General features: G+C 32.8%; 1 protein-coding gene across 10 annotated transcripts in view; it reads left to right on the forward strand.

Annotated features, from left to right (window-relative positions):
- LRRC7 (leucine rich repeat containing 7) overlaps positions 1–25539 on the forward strand; it is a 495471-nt gene that overhangs the window by 241803 nt on the left and 228129 nt on the right. For all 10 annotated transcript variants that reach the window (XR_013384059.1, XM_077904997.1, XM_077904996.1 and 7 more), the window contains 3 exons: positions 4320–4398; positions 15363–15452; positions 18267–18323. Coding sequence is in view for 9 of the 10 variants with exons in the window: in XM_077904997.1 (XP_077761123.1) it covers positions 4320–4398; positions 15363–15452; positions 18267–18323 (226 nt within the window). In the remaining variant the exon portion in view is untranslated. The remainder of the gene's footprint in view (positions 1–4319; positions 4399–15362; positions 15453–18266; positions 18324–25539) is intronic.

Raw genomic sequence — 25539 nt, forward strand, 5'->3', positions numbered from 1 at the left:
GTTTAAGATTATCTTGTCAAGACTTAGTTATCTGCATTTGTACTAGATAAGATAGTCCAAATAAAACCAACCAGATATACTAAAACCTAAGTTCAGCCATGACTTTTTAACTTATCCCATGCTAGGCAGGAAAGGTCCATATCTGATTGATTTCAGAATACTCCTCTTTCCCTTCTTTACATCCTCTGCAAGAATGACTGAGATGTGAAATGGTCAAATAGAGGAAGTAGGAAAGAGAACAAGAATGAATAATCCACAAAATGGGTAACTTCTTGAATAATTGAAAGTTGAGCAGAAACTTTTTCAATCTAACTTCTCTTGAAAAAGGAAGGGCAAAAAAAAAAACAATCAGAAAAAGTAGTCAATTATATCTTTTATACTATAAGGTATTAGTATTCTGTTAATACAACTTTGATTAATTCCATTACATTAAAAGTTTTGTTTCGGTTTTAAGTTCAGGATGCAGAAATGTCATTTCTCATTGAACAGTATTTCTGTGAACATATTCAAAATAGATTTTTGTGGTATAGTTGCTGAAATGAACATATTGGGAAAATATTACCATAGTGTCTTAATTTGTAAGGTAAACATTTATTGGTAGCATCAGCTATTTGTGAATAGAAAAATAGCCCATTTTTTTTACAACTAAAGAAACAGTGCCCATTTTTAAAACTAAGTACATTATTTTGATTATATTTTGCCATATAATTATTTTAAAGTAGAGTTGTCATTGGTTTTTCAGCCTAGGTTTGTGTCTAGTCTAAATATAATGAACCTGAATCTCCACAGATTCCCAAAAGTGAACTCTCAATACCCTTAGAAGAGAGTTCCTTATGGATCTGTATTAGAAATTTTATGTGCTGTCTCAACTGAAAAACAGGAAATAGAACTTGAATTGTAATGGTCTACAAATGCTTGACCCCATTTCCTACAGTTATCACAAGTAAAAATGGTTAAAATAGATATATTATTAAAAGTGAAGGGTATGTGTCCCTCTGTTTCTGGATGAATACATTTGAAGATCAAAACAAAGTTCATGCAGAGACTGTGTGTGTTTGTGTGTATGTGTGCACGCGTGTGTTTGTGTCACACAAATAAAATCTTTTTCCTATTGAGAACACTGTGTTTCAGATGACCAGACAGATCAGTCACAAAGACTGGTTGATAAAGGTGTGGATTCTATAATCAAATCTAACATAATTTTAATAAGACGTAACATAATGAAGTAAAAAGGAATAAAGGATATGTTGTTAAAAAATTGAATTAATTCCCACCTATATCCATTCTCATCTATAAACACCCATTAGGTATTTAAATAAGTCACCTCATCTTTGTTAATGTATGGTTCTTCATTTGTAAAATGAAAATAATATTGCCTAATATATCTTCCTCACAAGATTATTAAGCAAATTATTTTACACAGTGGCATAGAGCAGAGTAGGTTACCTTAACTCTTATTAATACATAGATTTTTATATTAGGTGCTTGTTAAGTGCCATACAGTATACTAATTATTTTACCTTCCTACCATCTAATACTCAGATCAACCCTGTGAATTAGATAGGAAATGAATAAGCGGTGCTCAAATATTATATTATTTAAGATTATTGGCTAGTTAAGTGACAACACTGAGATTTAGTCATGCTTCCAATGAGTACTTTTCACTCTTTGCTAAACTAAGTCTTCATGTTTTCACTGAACTATGAATTAAAGATATGCTCTAGAACTTTTTCAAAACTCTATAGAGTTTGAACTGCAGTATATATGGTAAAGTTCCCCTGGAAACCTTTTAGAACATTTATCTCAGAAACCATATTGATTGGATATTGGAATATTCTTTCAGCACACTAATTCCTATTGATTTGCTTTGTTCTCTTAGGTGGATAAATATTATAAATGTATTACCTCAAGCCAGCTCATTTTGATATTTGACTCCTTTCTTGACTGAGACAGTCTGTTTCTATTTACTGTTGACCCTTGAATAACAGGAGGGTTATGGCTGCAATCCCCTGCACAGTTGAAAATCCACATATAACTTTATACTCTGTTGAAACTTAACTACTAATAACCTACTGTTGACCAGAAGTCTTATCAATAACACACAGCTGGTTAACACCTATTTTGCACATTAAAGGTATTCTTACAACCAAGTAAACTAGAGAAAAGAAATGTGCAGAAATAAAATACATTTACAGTACTGCATGTATTTTTCCTTTAAAGATTTATTTATTTATTTATTTATTTATTTATTTATTTATTTATTTTTATTTATTTGACTGAGAAGAGCGTGAGCACAAGCAGGGGGAGTGGCAGGCAGAGGGAGAGGGAGAAGCAGGCTCCCCATGGAGCATGGAGCCCAATCTAGGGTTTGATCCTAGGGCCCTGAGATCATGACCTGAACTGAAGGCAGACGCTTAACCGTCTGAACCACCATGCACCATCACTGTATATATTTATTGAAAAGAAAAAATCCAGGTATAAGTGGACCCCTTGCGATTCAAATCCACGTTGTTCAAGGGTCAACTGTGTTTCTAATAATTATAGGTAACATTTATGCAACACTTCATGGCAATTACTTTATCTGCTTTATCTCTCTATCCTCAACACAACTCTCCTTGAAACCATTCATAGAATCACCAATTTTCTAAGGATGAAACTAAGACATTGAACATTTAAATGACTTGCATAGGGTTACCCAGCCAGTAATTGATGAAGTTAGGATTCCATCTTAATTTTATAGACTCTACTTTGAATAACTTTACATTTGAACTGCAAACAACATAATAAAAGTTTTTAAACAGATAATTTAGTAGTATTCTCACCACAACAGGGAATTCCATTTTCGGTAGAAGGTAAAGAATTACAGTGTTACTCTTAAAATCATTTTAAAATTTTTTCTCCTGTTTCCATGTCTTGGTTTACATATAATTTAAGGAAAATTCATCCCAAGGCAAGCACCTGTAGAGATAAGGCACCAGGTACACGAGGATGTAATGAGTCCAAATTGATGACCAGACAGAAAAAGCTAAAGGGGTGAAAGAAGCCTTATTCTCTGTTGGTTGCTGATATCCGAAGTAAATATAAATACTAAGGGAAAATGTTGAGAACATCTCAAGGACTGACTTATCGACTTCTTTGCCATTTTATTAAGGTCTAGTTAATGAGGGCAGCTGTAGATGTTATAGCCTTTCCAAAAAAGAGAATTGGCTTTTCTCATTCAGTTTGTACCTAATGCAGCTCTTAGGCTTGCTTTGCTTCTTATGAAGAAGCCAAAATACTTCAGCAGTAACTTTAGGACAGCATAGTTTCTGATGAAATTTCACGTAGAGAGAGAAAGCATGAAAGACATCCCCATACCCACTTTTGTGCCCTTAATTTGCAGTGAATAAATGACCTGCCTTGGTTTGACTGACCTGCTGCTTCACTGGGCTTCAAAGGTCTGTGGACATGGTGGTCTAGGCCAATGGGACCATGGGATTCCTTTCTAACTTGGAGAGGGTCTACTAGATTTGATTCATTTGTATCAGTTGAACTATCCTCCACATCTTTTATTTCTCTGACCCTCACATTTATGGGTTAGATTTGTACCTGATTTTGAGTTTTGTAGAAACACCCGTTTTTCTGTCAGATAGCCTACAGCACAACTTTGACAGCATATGAGCAGTTCTCCAAGGGTGATGAGCCAGGCTGGCTATTTCAGAGACTTCAGAGGGGGCCCAAGGAGGAGCTGTTCCTCTTCATCTTCTCAGGCAGATGCAGAACTACACTCTGTGCTGCCAGCGAGGAAGAATTGCATAAAATTTGTTAGAGACCCACATTAATTTGGGAATATCAACCGCTTTTGTGATATATCCTTAGATATTTTTCACATGCATATGTTCAGTCTTCCTATCTTATAAAATAAAAGAAACAAAGATTTTATGTTCCATTTTCTTTATATCTGCTGATAATCCCTTGCCCCAGTAGCAGCACTTAATGACCAAATACCCAATTATTTTTATTGCTTTAAGGTAGTATAGAGCCAAGATCTATCTTATACCAAATGTACAATTGTCCTCAACTTTATATCCAATTTCTTACTGTTACTCTGATAAAATATTTAAATTTTATTTTTAAAATGTTTGTATATATTATGTAACACTAATATATTATTACATTATTAAACTTACTTAAATTATTATCCTGATGCTGTATTGATACTCTATCTACACTGTGTATTAATTCATAGTTTTAATTATTCTTAATATTAGAACTTTAAGATTTTTTGCTGGGACAGTTTCATATGCTTTTTTTTTATTTTTTATTTTTTTACATTTTAGGTGTACAAGAATTTCCAGAAAACATTAAGTGCTGTAAGTGTTTAACAATTATTGAAGCCAGTGTCAATCCCATTTCTAAGTGAGTATGAATAATTACATTTTATTTATATTTATGTTTCCATTAGATAGTGATATACCCAGATAAAGGAAATTCACACAATAAATGAATTCTTAAAGCTGCATTTAAAATTCAATTTAATAGAAGGATGAGGAAAATAATCAAATCAGAACAATTTAGCAAAAGATGATCAAAAGTATTGCTGAATAATGTGGAAGGCCTAACTGGCACAAAATGGCATTACTTTGAAGTAAGCTATGTCATCATATTCCTGTGGCTCTCAGGCAACATCCCATGAAAGAGCACTGAAAAGAAACAGTTATTAGTTATGATCACAGTGGAAAATTAACATCAAGGATCTAATGAAAGTTCAAGAGAGTACAAGAGTTTGAGATATTAAAATAGCTGATCGTGTCGTTCTAGCTAAAAAATAAATTCAGTATGACCAGAAAATGGGACTATTGGGTTTTTATTGTCATTGTTGTTTTTGTTTTTTTTTGTATAAGGAAGAGCAAAAAGATAATTTTATGAGGATAATAGAATGGAATACTTAGATGGTAAAGATGCTGTGATCAGAAATGGGGTATTTGTGGCTTCTGATCTGTTAGTAGAGAAATGCCATGGGAAGACGAGACCCAGCATGTGTCAGTGTTGGCAAATTATGGTTATGTCATAGGGATAATGTGTACTATGCAATCAAATAGGTCAAGAAACCATGGAATGAATGGATTGGATAAATCATGAATCTCAGCGTTAAGGTCATTTAACAGTAGAGATGGACGTAGAACCTGGAAAGACAGTAGCAGCAATATCTGGAAGAGGTTGAAACAAATCAGTACTACTGGGATGCAGATAATGAGTTTCAGTAAGACTAACATTATAATTATACAAAACTGACAGTAGGATTTGAGAAAAACCTTAAGTCCTCTGTTTATATGAAATTGGGGAGACTGGGAGAAACAGAAGCCCACCGGTTGGGCATTTAATGAGTGGAGTGCTTTTTAGAGGAACAAAGGAAGTTTATTAAAGGGAGTTTGTAGGGAAATTTTTCATCAATACAACTGAGAAGAGGGATTAATGAGGATGGTTTCTCTATGGATCATGAGAAGAAGCTGTACGTGAGATTAGGAACAGAATATAAAAGGAGATTGAAGTTTAGATGGAGATCTTTACAGTGAATGATTTGTAAAATAACTTAAGGCCTTTAATAGAAAGTGTGGAACATCAATAAATGTGTTTGAAAGAGAACAACTTTTCTATCTCAAAAGTAGAATATGGAAGAAAAAAGAAAACTGTGAAAGTATTTCCTGAAACTCTTACACCAGAATGCAACTCTCTCAACAAGGAATAGACATTACGAACTTTTCTCATCAAGACTACAGCCATGTCCTTGACTGGAGTCATAATAATCCAGGGCAGATGATAAATGGTTTTGACTTCTAGTTCTTTAATCCTAAGAGCTCATCTTATTTAGAAATCATGATAAGGTCTTTGGGAATGGAAATCAGATGATAATTTATCTCTTTAAGAAAGCTTCAAAACTGTACTTTTATTCGCAGTCTCTGAATTCCTTCCATACATTTAGCTTTTTAAAAGATGATTGAGTATGACTTATTTCATGAAAAAATGCCTAACCCTGAAGTCATTAAGTAGTTTGGGAATTCATAAAGTACACAGAAGTCAATTTAAGTAGTGTACTAGTTTTAAAGTTTTTTTAAGATATAATTTACATACAGTAAAATTTACCTGTTTAGGTGTATGGCTCAGTGAATTTTGACAAATATATACAGTGGTGCACTACCACCATGATAAGATATGGATGATTTCCATCATTCCAAAAAGTTCCCTTGGCTCAATCATCCACTTCTCTGGTTTCTACATCCATGGTTTTGCCTTTTCCAAAATGCTATATAAGTGATACCATACTTTTGTGTCTGACCTCTTTTACTTAAAAGAGTGATTTTGAGATTTATCCACATTGGTTCAAGATTCAGTATTACATTCCTTTTTATTTCTAGATCATACTCCATTGTATGGAAATACCACAATTTATTTATGTATTCACCAACTGATAGACATTTAGGATGTTTGTTTCAGCATATGTTTTCTGTTGGGTAGACATGTAGAAGTGGTATGTTGGGTAGTACTGTACATTTATGTTTAACTTTATAAGAAATTTCCAAACCATTTTCCAAAAGAGCTATATCCCATTGCCTTTCCTATCAGCAATTTTATTAGAGTTTCTGTTGTTTCTCATCTTTGTCAGATTTTGGTGTTATCTGTTTTTTACTTTTTTCTACTTTTACCTACACTAGCAGAAGTCGTACTTCATCGTGGTATTTCACTGTAGTTTAAATTTACATTTTTAATGTCCGGGTAACATGTTTTTATTTTCATGTATGTATTCACAATTTGTATTGTTTCTTCAGTAAGAGTTTAAATCTCTTGTTCATTTCTTTTAAAAGATTTATTTATTTCTCTTAGAGAGAGAAAGAGTGCTTGGAGGGAGGGGCAGAGGGAAAGGGAGAGTCTCAAGCAGACTCTGCGCTGAGCATGGAGGCTGATGCAGGGCTCATCTCATGACCCTAAGATCACTACCAGAGATGAAACTAAGACTCAGATGCCTAACCAACTGTGCCACCCAGGTGCCCCACATCTCTTGTTCGTTTTTATTGTCCTGTCTTATTATTGAATTATAAGGATTCTTTATATATTCTGGCTGAAAGCCCTTTATTTGTATGCAAATAATTACTCCTATTCCATGACTTATCTTTTCATTTCTAAATAGTGACTTCCAAGGAGAAGATTTTAATTTTGGCCAAGGGCTGTTCATAAATTATTTTACTGGTTTATGCTTCTTCCTGTATAAGTGAGCTTTGCTAAATTCATAGTCTTAAAGACTTTTTCCTATGCTTTCCTCTGGAATTTTTGTGGGTTAGGCTTTACACTTAAGTCTATGATCTATTTAAGGCTGATTTTTAGGGGTGCCTGAATGGCTCAGTTGGTTGAATGTCAAGCTTTTTTTGATTTTGGCTCAAATCATGATCTCAGGGTGGTGGGATCAAACCTATGTCAGGCTCCATGCTCAGCTCAGAGTCTGCTTGTCCTTCTCCCCCTACCCCTCCCCATGCTCGCTCACTGACGTGTTTTTTTGCATATGGATATCCATTTATTCCATTACCATTTGTTGAAAAATATTGTCCTTTCTTCATAAAATTACTTGAGTACTGTTTTTTGTAAATCAATTGATCATATGTGTTTGGATCTATTTCTGAATTCTCCATTTGTACATTCATCTATATGCCTGTTCTTATATCACTTCATACTATCTTAATTACTATAGCTTTATGGTAATTCATACAATCAAGGGATGTGAGTCCTTCAACTTTACTCATTTTTATCAAAATTACTTAGGCTATCTATAACTTTTACTTTTCCATATAAATTTTATAATCAGCTTGCTAATGTCTACAAAAATATGAAATCCTTCTGGAATTTTAATAGAGATTACATTGAATCTATAAAGCAATGTGGGCAGAATTAGCATCTCAAAAATATTGAATATTCCTGTTGCTGAGAATAGTATATCTCTAGAGTTGCTTAGATTTTTTAAAAATTATTTTATCAGTGCTTTGTAGATTTCAGCATATGAATCTTGTATATGTTTCATTCATCTTATTCTAAGTATATCATGTTTTTTGGACAATTGTGAAAGATTATTCTGTTACTCAGTTGTTTGTTGTTATTAATACATAGAATTATAATAGATTTTTCTTTATGGACCTTATATCCTGCAACCTCACTAAATTAACTTATTTTAGTAGATATTTTATAGATTTGGGGTGATTTCCTATGCAGACTATCAAGTCGCCTGTGAATGTAAATAGGGTTTTTTTTTTTTCATCATTTTCAATTTGTGTGCCTTTTATTTATTTCTTTTTCTTTCTTTATTGTCCCCTAGATAGGACCTCCTGTACAATGTTGAATAAAAGAGGTTAAAAGAGACATTGCCTTGTTCCCAAACTTAGGAAGAAACCATTCAGACTTTCACTATTCTGTATGGTTGTTACTTATTGTTTTTTTCATTCATGTCATTCATCAGGTTGAGGAAATTTTCAAGAACCCATTCCTCATTTCCTTTTGAGCTCTCCCCAGCAGGCTACTCAAAGTTTAGGTTTTTGCTTTCAATCTTAACAGGGAATCTCAGATTTCTCTGTGATGTCCTCCCAACCATTGTTCAGTCTCTTGACTATCAGATGGTTCCTAAGCCACTCCACCTTTTCAGGAACTTAGTACAGCAGAGATCCAAGTCTAGATATCATAATCTCTGTGTGTTTTCTAATGCTATGTAAGAAATTACCATTAGTCTAGTGGCAAACAACACATATATATTATCTCTCAGTTCCGTGGGTCAGGAACCTGGGCCTGCTGTAGCATAGTTCCCTGCCTCAGAGTCACTGAGCTGCAATCAAGGTATCAGTCAAGACATTCTTATCTGGAGGCTCAGGTAAAGAAGAATCTAATTTCAGGTTCACCAAGGTTGTTGGCAAAATTCATTTACTTGCTATTGTAAAGTTGAGAGCCCCAGCTTTTGGCCAGCTGTCAGCTCAAGGCCCAGATCCTAGAGGCGGGTGCAGTTCCCAGCCATGTTGACCTTCTCTGTCGGCAGCTCACAACGTGGCAGCTTGCTTCTTTCAGGTCAGCAGCTGAGTGGAGTTAATCTTCTAGCAAGACGATATTATGTAATATAGTTTTGAGAATGACATCTCACCATATTTTTCCAAGTTCCATTGATTCGAAGCAAGTTACAAGTCTTATCACACTTAAAGATGATGCAAGGTCATGACCATCAGGAACTGAGGATTATGGAGGCCACCTTGGAAACTGTCTCCCACATCCTCGATATCTGCTTTGCTGAGACTTCTTATTATCAACGGATATTGAATTTTGTCAAAGGTCTTTTTTTTTTTTTACAAACATCCTTTGACGTGATTTTTTTTTCTTTTTCAGTCTAATGATATGTTGAATTACATTGAATGGTTTTTGAATGTTGATCCAAATTTGCATTCCAGGAATAAACCTTACTTCCTCAGGAAGTATTACTTCTTAAAAATAAATTAATGACTCTGATTTGCTAATATTTTGTAAAGGATATTTCTGTCTATATTCATGAAGCATATTAGTCTGAAATTTCCTTTCTTGTAATTTCTTGGCCTGGTTTTGGTAACAGCATAAAACCAGCATCATAAAAATAGTTGGGAAACATTCTCTTCTATTTCCTATAAGAGCTCATGTAGGATTGAAATTATGTCCTCCTTAAATATTGGTAGATTTTGCCAGTGCTACCATCTAAGCCTGGACTTCTCTTGATGGGAAAGTTTTTAATTAAAAATTTAATTTCCAAAGTAACTATAGGATCATTCAAATTGCCTGTTTTTTTCTTGAGTGATCTTTGATAGTTGGTGATTTTCAGGAATTTGTAGATTCATATAAGTTTTCAAATTTATTGGCATCTAATTTTTTAATAATATTCTTTGATCAACCTTTTAATATCTATGGGTTCTCTAGTGGTGCTTTCTCTTTCATTCCTAGCATCCATAATTTATGTCTTCTGTATTTTTTTTGCTTGATCAGTCTGACTAGAGAGTTGTCAATTTCATTGCTCTTTTCAAAAAACCATATTTAGGTTTCATTGTTTTTTTTTTTTTTTCTTGCTTGCTTTTCTCTTTGTTTTCTTGACTCAAGAAATCTACAAAGTAATAAGACATGAAGACCCTGGAATATAAAAGTTATAGTTTTGAGTATTATCATCATATTTTACTTTTAGATGGGAACTTTATAGTATAGTCTGAATGCCTTAACCAAGTCACTGGTAAAAATTATCACAATAAAACTGAGAAAAGCTATTTAATGAGAAAAGCATGAACCAACATTTACTGATAGGATAGCCTGTCGTGTCTTAGGCTTTTAGATACATTATTTCATTTTAATCTTTACAGCAACCTTATAGAGTAGGTAAACATTATCTACATACTTTTTTACAGATAGAAACACATGAAGATAGCTTTTAAATTCCTGGGATCCTTTCACTGTATTCACATTTTAATGCATAACAATAAGGACATTGCTTATAAATGATGGCATATCTACTGGATGGATACAAAGATTATATAGGGTAACCATATGTCTGCTCAAGTCATCCCAGTTTACCCCTCTTGATGTGCTATGATTAATAATAGCTCACTTTTAACTCTCAAAAATGTCCTAGTTTGAATGATAGATTATGTAGTCACTCTGGTTATACAGTAAAATTGAAAGATAATTACAAAGTAAATTGATATAATTTTGCAGTGATGTTAAAACATATTGAAAACTAAATTACAAATACATGAGATAGTAATGGTGGTTGTGTTAAGAAAGTGGAATTATGAGCAATATATTTCTTTTCTCTTTATATTCCAAGTATTCTATAATCTTATATTAATTTTATAATTTTACAATGTATAAATTAAAATATTTCAATGCAAAATATCTTTTCAGTTAGAGTAGGAGATTTTACATTGGCTCCTTGATCACAGTTTATAAAACCCATAATGTAATTTGGCCTAACTGTTCTATTAGGGGTCAAATGCCTGTAATATGTTTTCATTTAACTTCTAAAGTAAACGCAATTAGAAAAAAATGTTGAAACAAGGATGTCAGTAGCCAATCTTAATTTGCCTATTCTAACAATAAAGGTAGCATTAATAAAAGTACTTAAATTAGTCTTCTAGTTAATATTGAAAGGTCAGAATAAAAGTAATACCAAGGACAAGTAACATAATTGTTCTCACTTACTGAGTTCTTACTATAGGGAAGGTAATCATTTAATCACTGGAGCAACTCTGGAAATAGATAATATTGTAATCATTATACAAATAAGGAAATTGAATCTTGCAAAGATTTAGACAGGTCACAGAGTTAACAACTGAAAGACTGATTCAAACCCAGGTCTTCTGAAATCAGTGCCCATGTGTTCAACCACTAATCTATATGGGTGTCTGTTGTATTAGACTTTCTTTGTTGCCGTTTGAATATGCCACTTTTAATTTAAGTGTTTGATAAAATGAATGTGTTTCTTAGTAGAGAGAATTATTTACCCATTTACAAAACATTTCTTCTTTGAATTCTCATTAGATCAGTCAAATGTGGAAAACTATCAGTAATTTTGGGATAGTAAAACCATTTCATTATTGAGAGCTCCCTAACTTAGTGTAAAATGTTGGATTTCACTGAAGAGCTTGGGGAAGATAAAGACAACCCATGATTGTCATCTTCATAAACTTACCTAGCTTACTAGGGAATATCCTCTTCCTCACCCCTCCTTGTATAATCCTCTGGAAATGGTAATATTGATAAATAGGGCCATTGTCTCTATTAGAGGCTATGCAATTGTACCTTAAAGTTAAAATAAATAAAATTATCTTCTTTATCATACCTACTGAATTTATATATTTTTCAAATAATATATTTTCATCTATAATACTGGATCATTGAGGACATTATAAAAAATTCATTGTCTTCAAAGAATTTAATAACTTTTCCCAGGAATAGAAAATGCCCAACACATATACAAAGCAATTGGTATAAGCATTTGGTAGGAACAGTCTGTTATAAAGGATTTGGTAAAACATTGCTAAATCTATGAGTTGAATTCTGTAAAGAAAGTGAGGAAGAAGACATTGATTTCGAATCCAAGTACACAGTAACTATTCAGTAAATTCTTGTCAAAGTAAACTGAAATAAAAAATATACATGATATTAAATAGGACATACTGATATTAAAAGCACTTTAACCCTACATGTTTTAAAAAGAAGGTTTGATGTAAAGTGTCAACACATCTTTGTTTATTACCAGGCTGACTTACTTTATATTCTGGTTTTTCATAGAACTTATTTTTAGCAGTCCAGTTTTACAATTGGAGCCTGCACAGTGCAGTCAATTCTCAAACCCTTAAAGAAATGTTCTATATAAGAAACATATTTCCCTGCAGCATAAAAAAAATATAGCCTTTGCCAGAGAAGCAGCAATAAAGAAATACATATTTGATCAAAGAAGTAGTATAATGTAATACCATTTAGTGCAGATACATATGCAGAATAGTAGACTAAGGGAAGCTGGATAGTTCAAACTGTCCCTATAACTAGGAAATTAGCATTTTAAAGCTTTTTCATGTGGTAATAGCTACCATGTTACAGATAAATTGTTAGATCAAAGGTTTTAACATTCTTGTCATTTTCCATGTATTAATTTTCTTTTTTTAAAAGTCATACATGATACTTTCTTTCCAATGGGTATAGAGACCATAAGGACATTAAAGTAAGATAACAATTAAACGTGTATTGATGTCTATTGGACATCTGTACCATTATCATAAAAACTATCATACTATCAGGATATGAGCTAATGTATTACAACAAAAGATAGCTTAGAGAAAAACAGCAATCTCCCATAGATTTTTTTAAGTCTATAGGATAAAATTCAAACCTTGGAGTCAAGCATTCACCACCTTCTAAATCCTGTCCCCCTACTGATACTCTCAAATCTTAACTCCCAATACTTTGTACGCAAAGTATTTTCCCTAGAGCTTGCCTTCTTTTAGTCACTCCCCTAAGGTGAGTGACTCCTCTACATTATTCCCCTGCCTTCTTTCTCCTTTTCTATTTTCATGAATCTTAACCTCTCTTTAAGGGAAACTGATGCAAGCAACCTCTGTGAAGCCACATAAAACAGTCCAACTTCAAAATACAAACTGAAACAAGATATTTACAGCAAAAAATAATCAATAGAACAGCACTACCCTAACAAGGTGGAAAGAACTCCTACAAAGTAATGTAAAAATATTAGTTGTGTTTAATTTGGATTCCCCAGATATGAGTGTTTAGAAAATAATTTAAGACTGGATTTAAGAGATTGGTCTCTAGAAATACTTGTTGAGGGGCACCTGGGTGGCTCAGTCAATTAGGCATCTGACTTTGGTTTAGTTCATGATCTCGGGTCATGGGTTCAAGCTCCAGGGAGTCTGCTTATCTCTCTCCTTCTGCCCTTCTCCCCGCTCATGCTTGCTCTCTCTCTCTTTCCATTTCTCTCTCTCTCTCAAATAAATAAATAAAAATCATTTTTTTAAAGAAATACTTGTTGAGGGTATGTTATCAAACTATTACTAGTATAGACAAGTAGACCTTAATCTCTTGGGAACTCTGGAAAACACTGTTGAACATGTACCACAGCCTCATCAAATACAATGAGTGAAGGAGCTGAAGTGTTTATAGTCAATCATTCATTGAGGGCTGTTCCTGAGGGACCTTAATTTCTTATGATGAGGGATATAATTTCAGTAATCTCTATACACCAGGACATATGTCAAAAAAATATTTACTGAAACAATGTTTATAATAAAATAGAAACAACTATAGTATTAAAAAGAGATAAATAAATTGTGGTATATTCATACAGTGGAATACTAGGGTGATGAGCCATTGACGTCAAAATGGATGGATTTCACAATTCTGATACTAACTTTTAAAAGTTTTGGGAAAATATTCATTGCATGATTTGATTTGTATAATGTTTAAAACCATACAAAAACCACTTTTTTAGGGATTTAAGTAGATGTAGTAGAACTAAAAAGCAGAATAATAATCATTCAGGAATTTGAGGGGCAAATAGGATGAGGTAGTCAGGGAGAGGCATTCAGAGGCTTTTTTTTTTTTAAGGGTACTGCTTCTATTTATTAGATGAGGTTGTGAGATATACATATATTCCTTTAGACATATAAGTTCATAACAGAAGATTGGATGTAGGAAGAGAAACCACGAGATGAAACTCAGAGGCTCCCAGGAGGAGATGGAGAGGAAATAGGAAAAGAGGGTCCAAAAGCCAGGAAGGAGAGAACAATCGATTACAAGTGTTGCTAGGCAGTGCTGGATACAAAATGAAGTCATTGGAGGCTTTCGAGTGTGGTTTCAATAAGAGAGTTGGGGTAGTTGCCAGAAAACAATGCTTGACAAGTAATAAAAAGCAATGAGTATAGGCAGGTCTTTAAATAATTTTGTCAGTAAATGCAAAGGGGGAGACAGGCTGTAATTTGAGGTGAAGGCAAATTTGAACACAATTTAAAAGTATTTTATAGAAGAGCATAGTCTTATCTGGCCAGTTGACAAAAGCATTTTAAAATGTTTAAATAGAAATTCAATTATAGGAAAAAATTAAATATTCTTCTAAGAAAAAGTCTCCAGGAAAATCCTTGAGTTAGATCTTTCTGGTGAAAAATACTTAAATATTTCACATAAAATTTTCATCCAACTGGTAAATTTCCCCAAAGGACATTTCTTCAACTCTTTTAATGCCTCGTTAGGCATTTAGGATTCTGTATATTCATAGTTTCAAAGTTCTTGGTCATTTTTGTTGAAAATCAATTGAAAAAATTTGAGCTACAACATATATACATTACCAGTTAGGGGTACAGAATACTTATTCCTTCCCATTGGGCAATTTTAGTCATCACTGCCATCACATACAGACAAGTGTTAATGTTGTAGTGAAAGAGTAAGTACATATCCTTGCCCGACTATAAATCTGAATACTCTGTTCAGAAAGAATATTAAATTTAAAATAACAAAACATGGCATACAGCTTGAAATTTCTATAAAAAAACATCTCACTGGTGTGCATAAGGTTAAGGCAACAGTAAGAGATGATGTCGCTGTGACATAAATCTCAGCAGAGGAGAGCAGTGTGGAGGTGGGTAAATGCCATTTATTTTAATAACAGGCAAAATTTTCAAGCTGTAACAACATGCTCAATAAATTCTTCCATTACTATGATACCAAAAGAGAGTTGAAAAATGTATTATACGTCTATTTTCTCTCCTTAGAGATATATATTTTTGTTCTGTTTCTATGGCAACGTCGATGCAATGACTAAACCTTTAACTCCTTTCTAGACTCCCTGATGGCTTCACGCAGCTTCTAAATCTGACCCAGCTCTACCTGAATGACGCCTTTCTTGAATTTCTTCCAGCCAATTTTGGAAGGTAAGAATAAGAAACTTAAATGATGAAATTTTATTTCACTATAGGTAAGTACTTTACCAGCTCCAGTAGATGAGGCTTCAAAAGTGACAATTATAATTAAAGATAGAACTCATGATTATTCATTAAGTGAGACAAGGTTAATTAATGAGACATTTTCCAAAATGAAATAAAATTAGGTTGTTACATGTCATTAATAATCAAATAAATTCCATGTGAATTAAAGAGTTAAGTCTACCAAAAAATAGCATCAGACATAATCTGGAAAAAATGTACATGAATATTTATGGCTCTTGGGTTGGGAAATACCTCTGCAGTTTAGAAACAAAGGAAAATATAATAAATGGATAAATAGTTTTAACTGCATAAATACATTTAAAATAAAATAATATCAGAAAAGATTTTTAAATTAAGGTAAAACAAGAACCTGGGAAAACATTTCCACTGTATGTGGAAAGCAAATTATATCCATAATATATAAAGAATTCTTACAAATGAGTATAAAGACAAAGATCTCATTAGAAAAGAAATGAGTAAATGACATGCACAAGCAAATTCATAATTAAATGTACAAATTGCTAGTGAACACATGAAGAGTTTGTCCTCACAAACAATAAAAGAATACTAATGAAAATGACAATAAAGAACTTTGTGTTCTATCATATTAAAAAGCTGTTTTTACAATACAAGGAGAAAAGATATTCTCACACACAGCTTATGAAATTGCAGAATGTTAGGACCTTCATGCAGAGCAGTGTGTTTTAAAAGACTTGAAAATATTTACAACTACTGCCTTTGTAGTTTATTTCTAAAACTGTATCCTCATCAGATACCACACTAAGACTTATGGGCAAGGATATCTGTCATTATTTATAATATGAAAAAAGGGGAAGCGTCCATCTGTCTAAATTAGTTGGATATATTATGGTACATCCATATGACAATACTATGTCCATTTATAATCTGGCTTAGGGAAATTTTTTTAAATTCCTATGATAAGTTATGTTCAGGAGCATATTATAATAAAATATATAAACTTTCACTAATTTGAATATAAAATATGAGTGAGATTGAAGGATTTCAAGATTCCTTGAAAGTGAAATTATGAATAATTTTTATTTTCATCTTCATATTTTTCAATATTTTCTAGGTATTTGACAATGAACTGTTCTTTTATACATAAAAGATATATCTTAAAAGTTAAGATATTTTTATTTATCATCAACTGTATTTTTCCAAGTGATAATTTTTGAGATTGTTCAAATAATAAGTTGGGTATAACTCAACACCTATCTATTGGTGTTAAGAACTCAGTAGAATAATTAAGTCACTCACTTAACATATAACAGCCTCATTTTATACATGGAGAGAGCACATCAATATCTCCCAAATTCTGTTACTTTTGCAGATAAGGATATCATACCACCTATAAACACCATCTACTTGCACAGTTTTTAAAATTCACAGATCTTCAAAAGAGCATTTGCCTTGTTTCTAGATGAATTGACACTTCACCATTTGTTCATATAAACTATCACTGTTGTCTGGTACTGCCTTCAACTACAGATATACTTTTGATTCATCAATCAGAGAATATTTATCACCCTAAACTATACTTTTTGGTCTTAAGTTTTTCTCAGTTATCTTTTAGTGGTCCTAATGTCAAGGAAGAGATTTGGGCAAACGGAAAACATAATACCAAAGCCAAAGCCACTTGGAATTAGAATTTAATTTTGTGTGAATTGTCTGCCTAGATACACTCTATTTTATTACTGTAATCTAAAAACAAAAAAGTTAACCTTCAGCTGGATAATGTAACAAAAGAATGATTAAATTTCCTTCCAAAATGTGAGATTGGTACCCCTAAAAGCCAAAGTAAGTCATAAAATATCTTCATACTAGTACAGATGTTGAGAAGATTTGACACATACAGATGTTTAAGAAATCTCTATTACTAGCGATACACCCATGCTCTGAATAACTGGATCACTTTATTTCATATAGACATTAAGAGTTTTAAAATGAAAATTAAATTAGAAACCTGGTAGGAGTCAAAACACAAAGAAAGGGGAAAGAGAGACCTAGATGAGTATATAAAAGTCAAGTAAATATGGGAGAAATAGTTCAAATAATGAAATATCCCCAAAACACCAAGAATTTAGAGAATCTGATTAATATGCATTCTAAAGTAGCCTCAACTGAGTACATTTTAAAGCTTAGTTACAGACATTTTAACAATAGTGTATCTCCCACTATAGAGCTTAACAAGTCAGTGTGAGATGTAGGTGACAGCCTGGGAAGCTAAAGTTAGGAGAGGTTGATTAGTGCACCCAAAGTCACAACAATAGATTGTGACGGAGTCTGGACTTCATCCGGATTCGTCTGACCACGAAGCTGAAGCTTTAACCACTGTGCTGTCCTATTTGCTTTACAAGTTCATTTAGAGTCTCTTAGGAGGACAATATTGTTATAGTCCAGTGGACACAGCACCTGGTATTAAATAGATACTAAATTATCTGTTATCTACAATTAAACAACAGTGAATATATTTTTATAAAGCCTGAAATTTAGATTACGTGGACCCAATGATATCTTTGAATGGTCTTTAGTTTTTAGGAAAGCGATTATTTGTCATTGTCCAATGTTGAGGCAACACTATTTATAGTCAATTTGTAGAATTCTTTAAAATCTGTAACCATGATAGGTAATTTTCAGACACAGTTGTCTGGTTCATGCAGTGATAATTGACTTTCTCATAGGATTATCATTTTACAGAGAAATGTTAAGAAGGAATTTTTTTTCTATTCACTTCTGCAGACTTGTCAAATTGCGGATCTTGGAGTTAAGAGAAAATCATTTGAAAACTCTACCAAAGTAAGTGACCAAGTGTATTTTGTAAATTTTGAATTGTGGTTTTACAGTAGTAGGAAAAAAATAGCTATTTTTATGTGGGCTATGCATAACCATTTTGATTGAGTTAATCTATCTATGATTTTTTTCCTAGAGCCTGAAAAGTGCAGTATACTATAAGAGATTCATATTGAGTAAAAATATGTCATGTTTTATATAACTGTGTAATTACAAGTCAAGGGAGGAAGAGTCCATTTAAGGTTCTCCTCGTAGCTGAACATGCACACCAGGAAGTCACCACATTGGTTGACACTTTTAAATGAAACTGACATTTTTATAGCTCAAAATAATCAAAAATTTCAAAATTTAATCTAATCATTTGCAAATTATTCAAATTAATTTATGGATTGTGATAGCTTTCAGTTTTTAAGTCGAGAATATGCAGAAATATTTCATAAAAATGATTAAAATTTTTCTAAAGTTCCTAAAATGGTTTGTCAGAAATTTTATGCATTCTTTCAAACTGTCCTTTTTTGGCTTATATAAAAGGATGAATATTTTTATACAAAAAGTCATCCTCCTAATTGTATGGAATGTTTAGTTTAATAAAATACTTTGTTTCATCCCGCCTTGCCTTATTCATGGCTAATAATAGAATTTTGTGTTGGACAGAACAAAAAATTTTAAGTCAAAAGTTATTTAAAATGAGAAAATTTTTATGCAAATAAATCAATATGACTTGTAAGTGTTATAATTAAAATACTGAAAGTACTATATTGCTGTTATTATCCTCCTGCAGTATTGCAGAAAAAGTATTGAATACAGTGATTAATTTTTCAACATATTAGCGGGACTTTGAGAACTTCCCACTGCTGGACCAAAACTTGATTTATTTTTTACTTTTTAAATCCTTTCCCTAAGCTAACCAGACTGAATTTCATTGGTTTAACCAATATATCAATGTAATACTTCATATATGATATTATGTGTGAAAATTCTGTCAATGCAATATAAAAGTTTCAATAATGACATGATTCCATTTTTAAAATCTACATAGAGGAAAAAAATATCTATTCATTACTCCATAAGTGGAAGACAAGGAGAGAATGTGAAAAGGAGAAAATGTCTAAATAGCTGGACATCTTGCAATTTTGAGCGACTTTTGAGAGGTCCAAGGGAAGGCACCTCTCCCAAGTTGGGGACATAAACAAAGATGGGAATACGGGGCTGGGATTGTTGCTTGTTCGGCAAGTAACCTTCTGCAAATGCAGCTAGTTGCCAACATTCCTCCTATCCCTAATGTTTTAAGTGTCTGTATTTAAAATAGAATAGAAATATGGCTAAGTAGAAACAAACCACAGCAAAAGAGCAGTTGTCCCTTTCCTCTAAATGTATATACGTTTAGGTCAAGAAGAAACTATTCAGTATGTGGAGGAAAATCTTTTCCTCTCTTCTTTCAAATAATGGTTTTCATGTAAATATAAAATAAATATGACACAGGTTGTCAAGTATTTAAGTGTGTATTTTTAGGTAGAAATTTTAAGTATAAATTAAAATCTGACCATTGATTGGTAATATGGACTTTATATGAGTAGTTGTGTTAACAGTTCAGAGTCGGTGCAGGGGCATTCTGTAGGCTTTGAAACTGTAGGCCCTCTATCAAACAATTAAAATCAGTAGATTAATATGGATTTAACTGTGTCCGGCTTTAAGAAACATTGTAAATATATGTACAAATGAGACTAGGTGTCCTTGGCAGACCGTTAATTTTTTCACTTAAAAAATCATTTTTAAAGTTATGTCCAATCTAGTATATTGATTTTTTATAGACAAAAAACCTAAAGAACCAAGGACAGGCATAAAATACAGAGAACTATATTTTAGCTTTGGTGTCTATAAAATGAGAATTGCATAAAGTTTTGTCTTGAATAAAAATGAACTTTTTCACTATGTATTATATATAGTACCTTCTGATCACCAATATAGACCTGTAACTAAGAGATATGTGAACATTTTCTATCATCCCTTATTTTGTGCCTCTGATAACCATAAAGGAAAAATGTCATTTTGGGAAAAATAGTTTTAGTTTTATAATGATTACTCCAAGAGATAGCTCATGCTTTCCTCGGGGATACGAACAGGATGCTAAGTCCTTATGGGGTCGTCAGTGGTTTTCTTTTCTTTTCATTTTGTTTTAAAAGTCAGTCTGTGCAAAATGTGAAAATGTATAAGAATTACAATATAACATACGTTAAAACATGTGTCCTTTAAGTAAGTTAGTATGTCAATATATGAGATGTTTTGACATATGCAGATTCTAGGACAAATTTTTTGTTACTAAAAACATTACTATTATAAATTTTCTTAAACTGCTCCCTTATGATCATTCTTTGAGGTATATGAATGGGTGAGAAAATTAAGTCCCTCAGATCCACATTTGCTTAAAAATCCCTGAAACAGTACATCTTTATTATGTGTAATAATTGAGGATATTAAACATCTGAAAAAAAAAAAAAACAGATAACCAAAAAGAAAACTTTTAGATTTCACGGTACAGTTTTCTTCATAGCAGAATGATCTTCTATATTACTTTTTTTTTTTGAGAGGAAGTAAAAAAAATGAGTTTGTTACCATTTTGAAGGTTTTGCACTAGCTATGACTCTATCTACAACTCTTACCACAGATCTTTGCATGGCTAGATCTTATGATTCACATCTCTCTTCAGATGTTGCCTCTAGAGCACATCACAGTGGTTTGTCCCTTCTTAGCCTTTATGCCATTTCACTATTCCTGTAGGTTTTCTTCATATCATTTATGATTCTCTGGATTATTTTGACTCTTTGTTTACTTGGAGATGATCTCCTCAGGAGAACATGAAGTTCTGTTAAGAAGACTTTTTTTTCTTGTTTTGCTCCTGCTGAGTTTCCAGTGGCTAAAACAGTCTCTGGCAAATAGTTAGCGCTCAATAAATAATCAAAAATGCTAATATATTGATTCACAATTAGAAATATCTGTCATATGACCTGGACATTTTGTGTTACTTGATTACTCCATTGAAAATTATATGAAAAATCAAATATTATAATCAGATGAGTCTCTCAATAGCTAATAGCTGAGCCTTGATTTTTAAACACACACACACATACATGCACAAGCATGCTCCCTCTGGTGGTTTTAAGTTACACATGATAGCTAAGGCATGGCAAGGGAGGAAAATAAGTTCAAGTTAAGGAAATTAATATTTAAAACAACTCAAGAAACTCCAAAAGTCATGTAACTTATTTCTTTGGTTTTATTGTTAAAATATAATACATTTAGTCAAGAAACAGAATATCTGTCAAGATAAAGATGAAAGGATAGAACAGTTTCTTAAATGAAATTTAGGGGTTGCCTCAGTCAATTAAGTGTCCAACTCTTGGTTTTGGCTCAGGTCATGATCTCAGGGTCATGAAATTGAGCTCTGCTTTGGTTCGGCATCAGGTTCTGGGGCTCCGTGCTCAGCATGGTGTCTGCTGGAGATTCTCTTTCTACTTCTTCCTCTGCTGCTGCCCATCATGCACTCTCCTTCTCTCTGTCTCTTTCTCAATAAATACATCTTGAAAAAAGATAAATGAAATGAAATTTAGAAAATGTTTGCATAGAAGTAATCTAACAGCATATATACAGTGACAATGATGAATTTTATCTTTAAATATAAATTCCCCGTATTTGTGAGAATGCCTAAGGACCCACATACATCATACATCTAACGATTCACAAGCTACACTGAAACATTGTACCTTATCTGGACATTCTCTAAGACAAAAAAAATCCCTTGAATTGTAAATACAAATTAAAGCCAGAACTACATCAAAGTATTGTTAATGAGAAACATTAGATTATGAAAGTCAAGAATAGACTGAGGGGTTATTTCAGAACCTTTAGTCTTCAGAAGAAGACTAAAGAGACATTAATTCTGGATTTTTTTGTTGTAAAAAACGTATTGAGACAACTGGTCCACTTGCATGGAGTCTGAGAATAAGACTCAGCAGTGTAAATTTCCTAATTTGGATGGCTGTATTTTGGGTTGGTTGGAGAATGTGCTTGTCTGTAGGAAGCATACATTGAAATATTTGGAAATAATGGGGCACCAGTTTTGCAATTTATTCTCAAGTAGTTCAGAAAAGTTATTGCTTCAGTACTTTGAAACTTTTTATAATTTTATGATTGTTTTAACATAAAACTTTATTTTAAAAAGTTACTTTAAAATATAGAAGCTTTGCAAATAAGAAGAAACACTGTCGCCCTATGGCAACCAATGATCAGCTTCAATTTTGAAATACATGCGTATATTGAGGACAAGGGGAGACTCATTTATGTACTAGAACAACAGTAAAAATGAACATTTTAGGGATAAAGGTTCTCTATATGTGAATAATATATACATTGTAGATTTATTATTTTCCAGCCTGAATGGTAATAAATACTCTATATTAATGATTATCATTCAGTGTTTTTTATTCATTTGCAAATACATGTTTTTAGTTTTCATGTAAGTTCATTTTTCTTTTTAAAGAAGATTAATTGATAGGCAGATTACAAAAATACAATGAACATACCATGTTTTCTCTTTTGAAACCTCTCTTCCTTTGTGATCTATTTTGCTACCAGTTATCACTGTCAGAGTAATGAAGAAAAAGTCATAAAATAATATGTACTCTGCACTGGGCAGGTGTGACTGAGTCATTTGCTATTCTCATTTCAGTATCCCATTAATGAATTATCTCATTTGGCATTACTGTACAAGCTACTTCAATAGGTTCCTTAGTGCTATTGTGACAAAGAATTCCATTGTCAGGCACAGCTTACAGAATAGCTTTTTGATGTTTCTATTAACTCTATTTTTGTGACTACAATATATAATTATTTGCAATGTGTTTTTATAATCATATTACCTTAGTTTTTACAAATGTATATTGATTTATAAGGCATGGGGTTTTGTTAAACGCATGGTACCATCCCATCCTGGGTGATCTTTACCAAGAGTGACAATACGACAAGCTAACAAACCAAGGGTAACCATATTGGTGACCTTTGGCTTTAGAGGGTTGCACTTAGAACTAAGTGTCTTCTTTACTCCTTCTCACCAGGTCTTCTATTTTAAAAGGAAGTGAAATAAGTGATGATTATGGCATTCTATACGTTAAAAGCATCCTATATATCATAACACATTCTAATGTGATTGTTAGAGTCCCTCCTAAAATATCAAACATACACTTTCCAAAGACTCGCCAAAGGAAACACTGTGAGCTCTGTCTCTTCTGAACTAATTTGTAGATTAAGATTATGTCAAATCCGGTCAAGAGCTACGAAAGGACCAAAAGTCAAATAGAACCACAGAACCAAATAATTTTTTCAGAATATTTCAATTAATATCCACTCTGATCCCTAATGAACAAATCTATCAAAAGATGAAAACTACCTGACATAATACTAAGGTTGAAAGTGCTATGGCTTCAGTTTCATAAGAGCTTAAGGCTTAGTCTCTCACAGAAAAAAATCGCCTGTATGTACTTGTATTTCACCTGAAAAGTTCCATAATGTACTTCAGTGGGTATATATTTTATAGTCAGAGAAACCTGGGTTTCTGTTCAAGCCCTTGCTGCTTCTTTACGGATTATCTAATGACTCTGAACTTTAGTGTCATCATTTTTGAAGAATACTCAGTGGTCACTATCTCCACGAAACTGGAAAATATATTTTGGGTAACAGTTAATGAAATGAGTCTGGCGAGTATTTAAAACTAGAAAAGTATTTAAACAAAAGTAGTTATAGTGCTCGCTAAACTTTAATGTGCTTTAAAAATTGTATGATTTATATATTTTTATCTTATCTCATAAAAATCTCTTTATTAGAGAGGGAATGGTGGGTTTTTATTATTTACTTTATAACAAAGTCTTAAAATAACGTGTGATGCTAATATGCCTTTTTTATTTTTTGAGCAGTACTATAATGAGAACTCACATAAATTATTGTCTCTCTTTAATAAAGTACATGAAAAACTTTAAATATCTAGTTATCAATTCTTAAAGGCTTTTCTTCTTTTTAAGAATGCTAAAATTTTTAAATCCGGTAAATTGAACTCAAATTGTAAAAGACACAATAAAAAAATAAACAAAAACTCTCAACAAGCACTATAAGGAACATATCCATTATTTATGACTTCTTGTACTTTTATAAATCCATTCAGTGCATATTTGCAAGTTCAAACCACTGAATATGGGTGATTGCTCTCTGCATTATGGATAAATGTAGTATCTTCACTAAGATATGTGCTAGGCATCATAGACCAAGCATTGATCTTGGTCTCAGAGTCTTGGGCCAGAAAAAAATAAACAAAAACTCAAAAGACCTAGTTAACAGACCTACCCTTTTGGTTTCAGCTATTACCTCTGTGGTGGTGAATGGCAAGTATTTACATGAATTCCAGTGCCATGCTCTCTAGTAGCCAAATCTCAAATGGAATTGTCACCAATATCAAAACCAAAATGATGTTATCTCTCTCTTCCACCCATCACTTTGTAGCAAAGCTAAACCAACCCAACCAAAACAAAACAGAAATCTCAGGTTTCTAATTATATACTGCCTAATGACATTACCATCCACCTAATTACAAAAAATAGATATTTCAATCCTCTTTTCCCGTCCTACTGCCGCCAGATCCATGAGCCATCAATTTATGTCACACGCAAGAACTCTTTTCTTCCTTCTGTCACTGCCTGACTGTATTACTTGCCTTAGCCTCCAGACACTCCTTCTTCAGAACCTTTATCTCCCCCATTGGAATTCATCTCCTGTTGTCAGAGCTTCCTTACTAAAACACACCATGGCACATGTCAGTTTAAAAGCTCACAACAACTGCTCACAGATTGCAGAAGACAAATAAGTCAAGACACTTCCTAGTTTGGAGTCAACATTTCTAGTGCCCTTACCTCTCAACATTACATCCTGCAGGATCTCTTTGCTACATCCCATATATAATGCACCTTTGCATTTCCAAGCACTTCTTCCCCCTTTTCTGTCTGAAAAACCCCAAATCATCCCTTAATTAGCCATTACTTTTGCTGTGAAATTAGCCATAGTTTCTGCATTCAGAGTAGTAGCTTACAAAATCTGCTAGAGATTTTCAAAGGCAACGTTTTCACAGGAATTTTGATCTAAATAGTTTGACTCAAAAACCTTAATATGCTTCAGCTCCATA

This window comes from Canis aureus, chromosome 8, assembly GCF_053574225.1.
Source record: "Canis aureus isolate CA01 chromosome 8, VMU_Caureus_v.1.0, whole genome shotgun sequence".
NCBI lineage: Eukaryota > Metazoa > Chordata > Mammalia > Carnivora > Canidae > Canis > Canis aureus.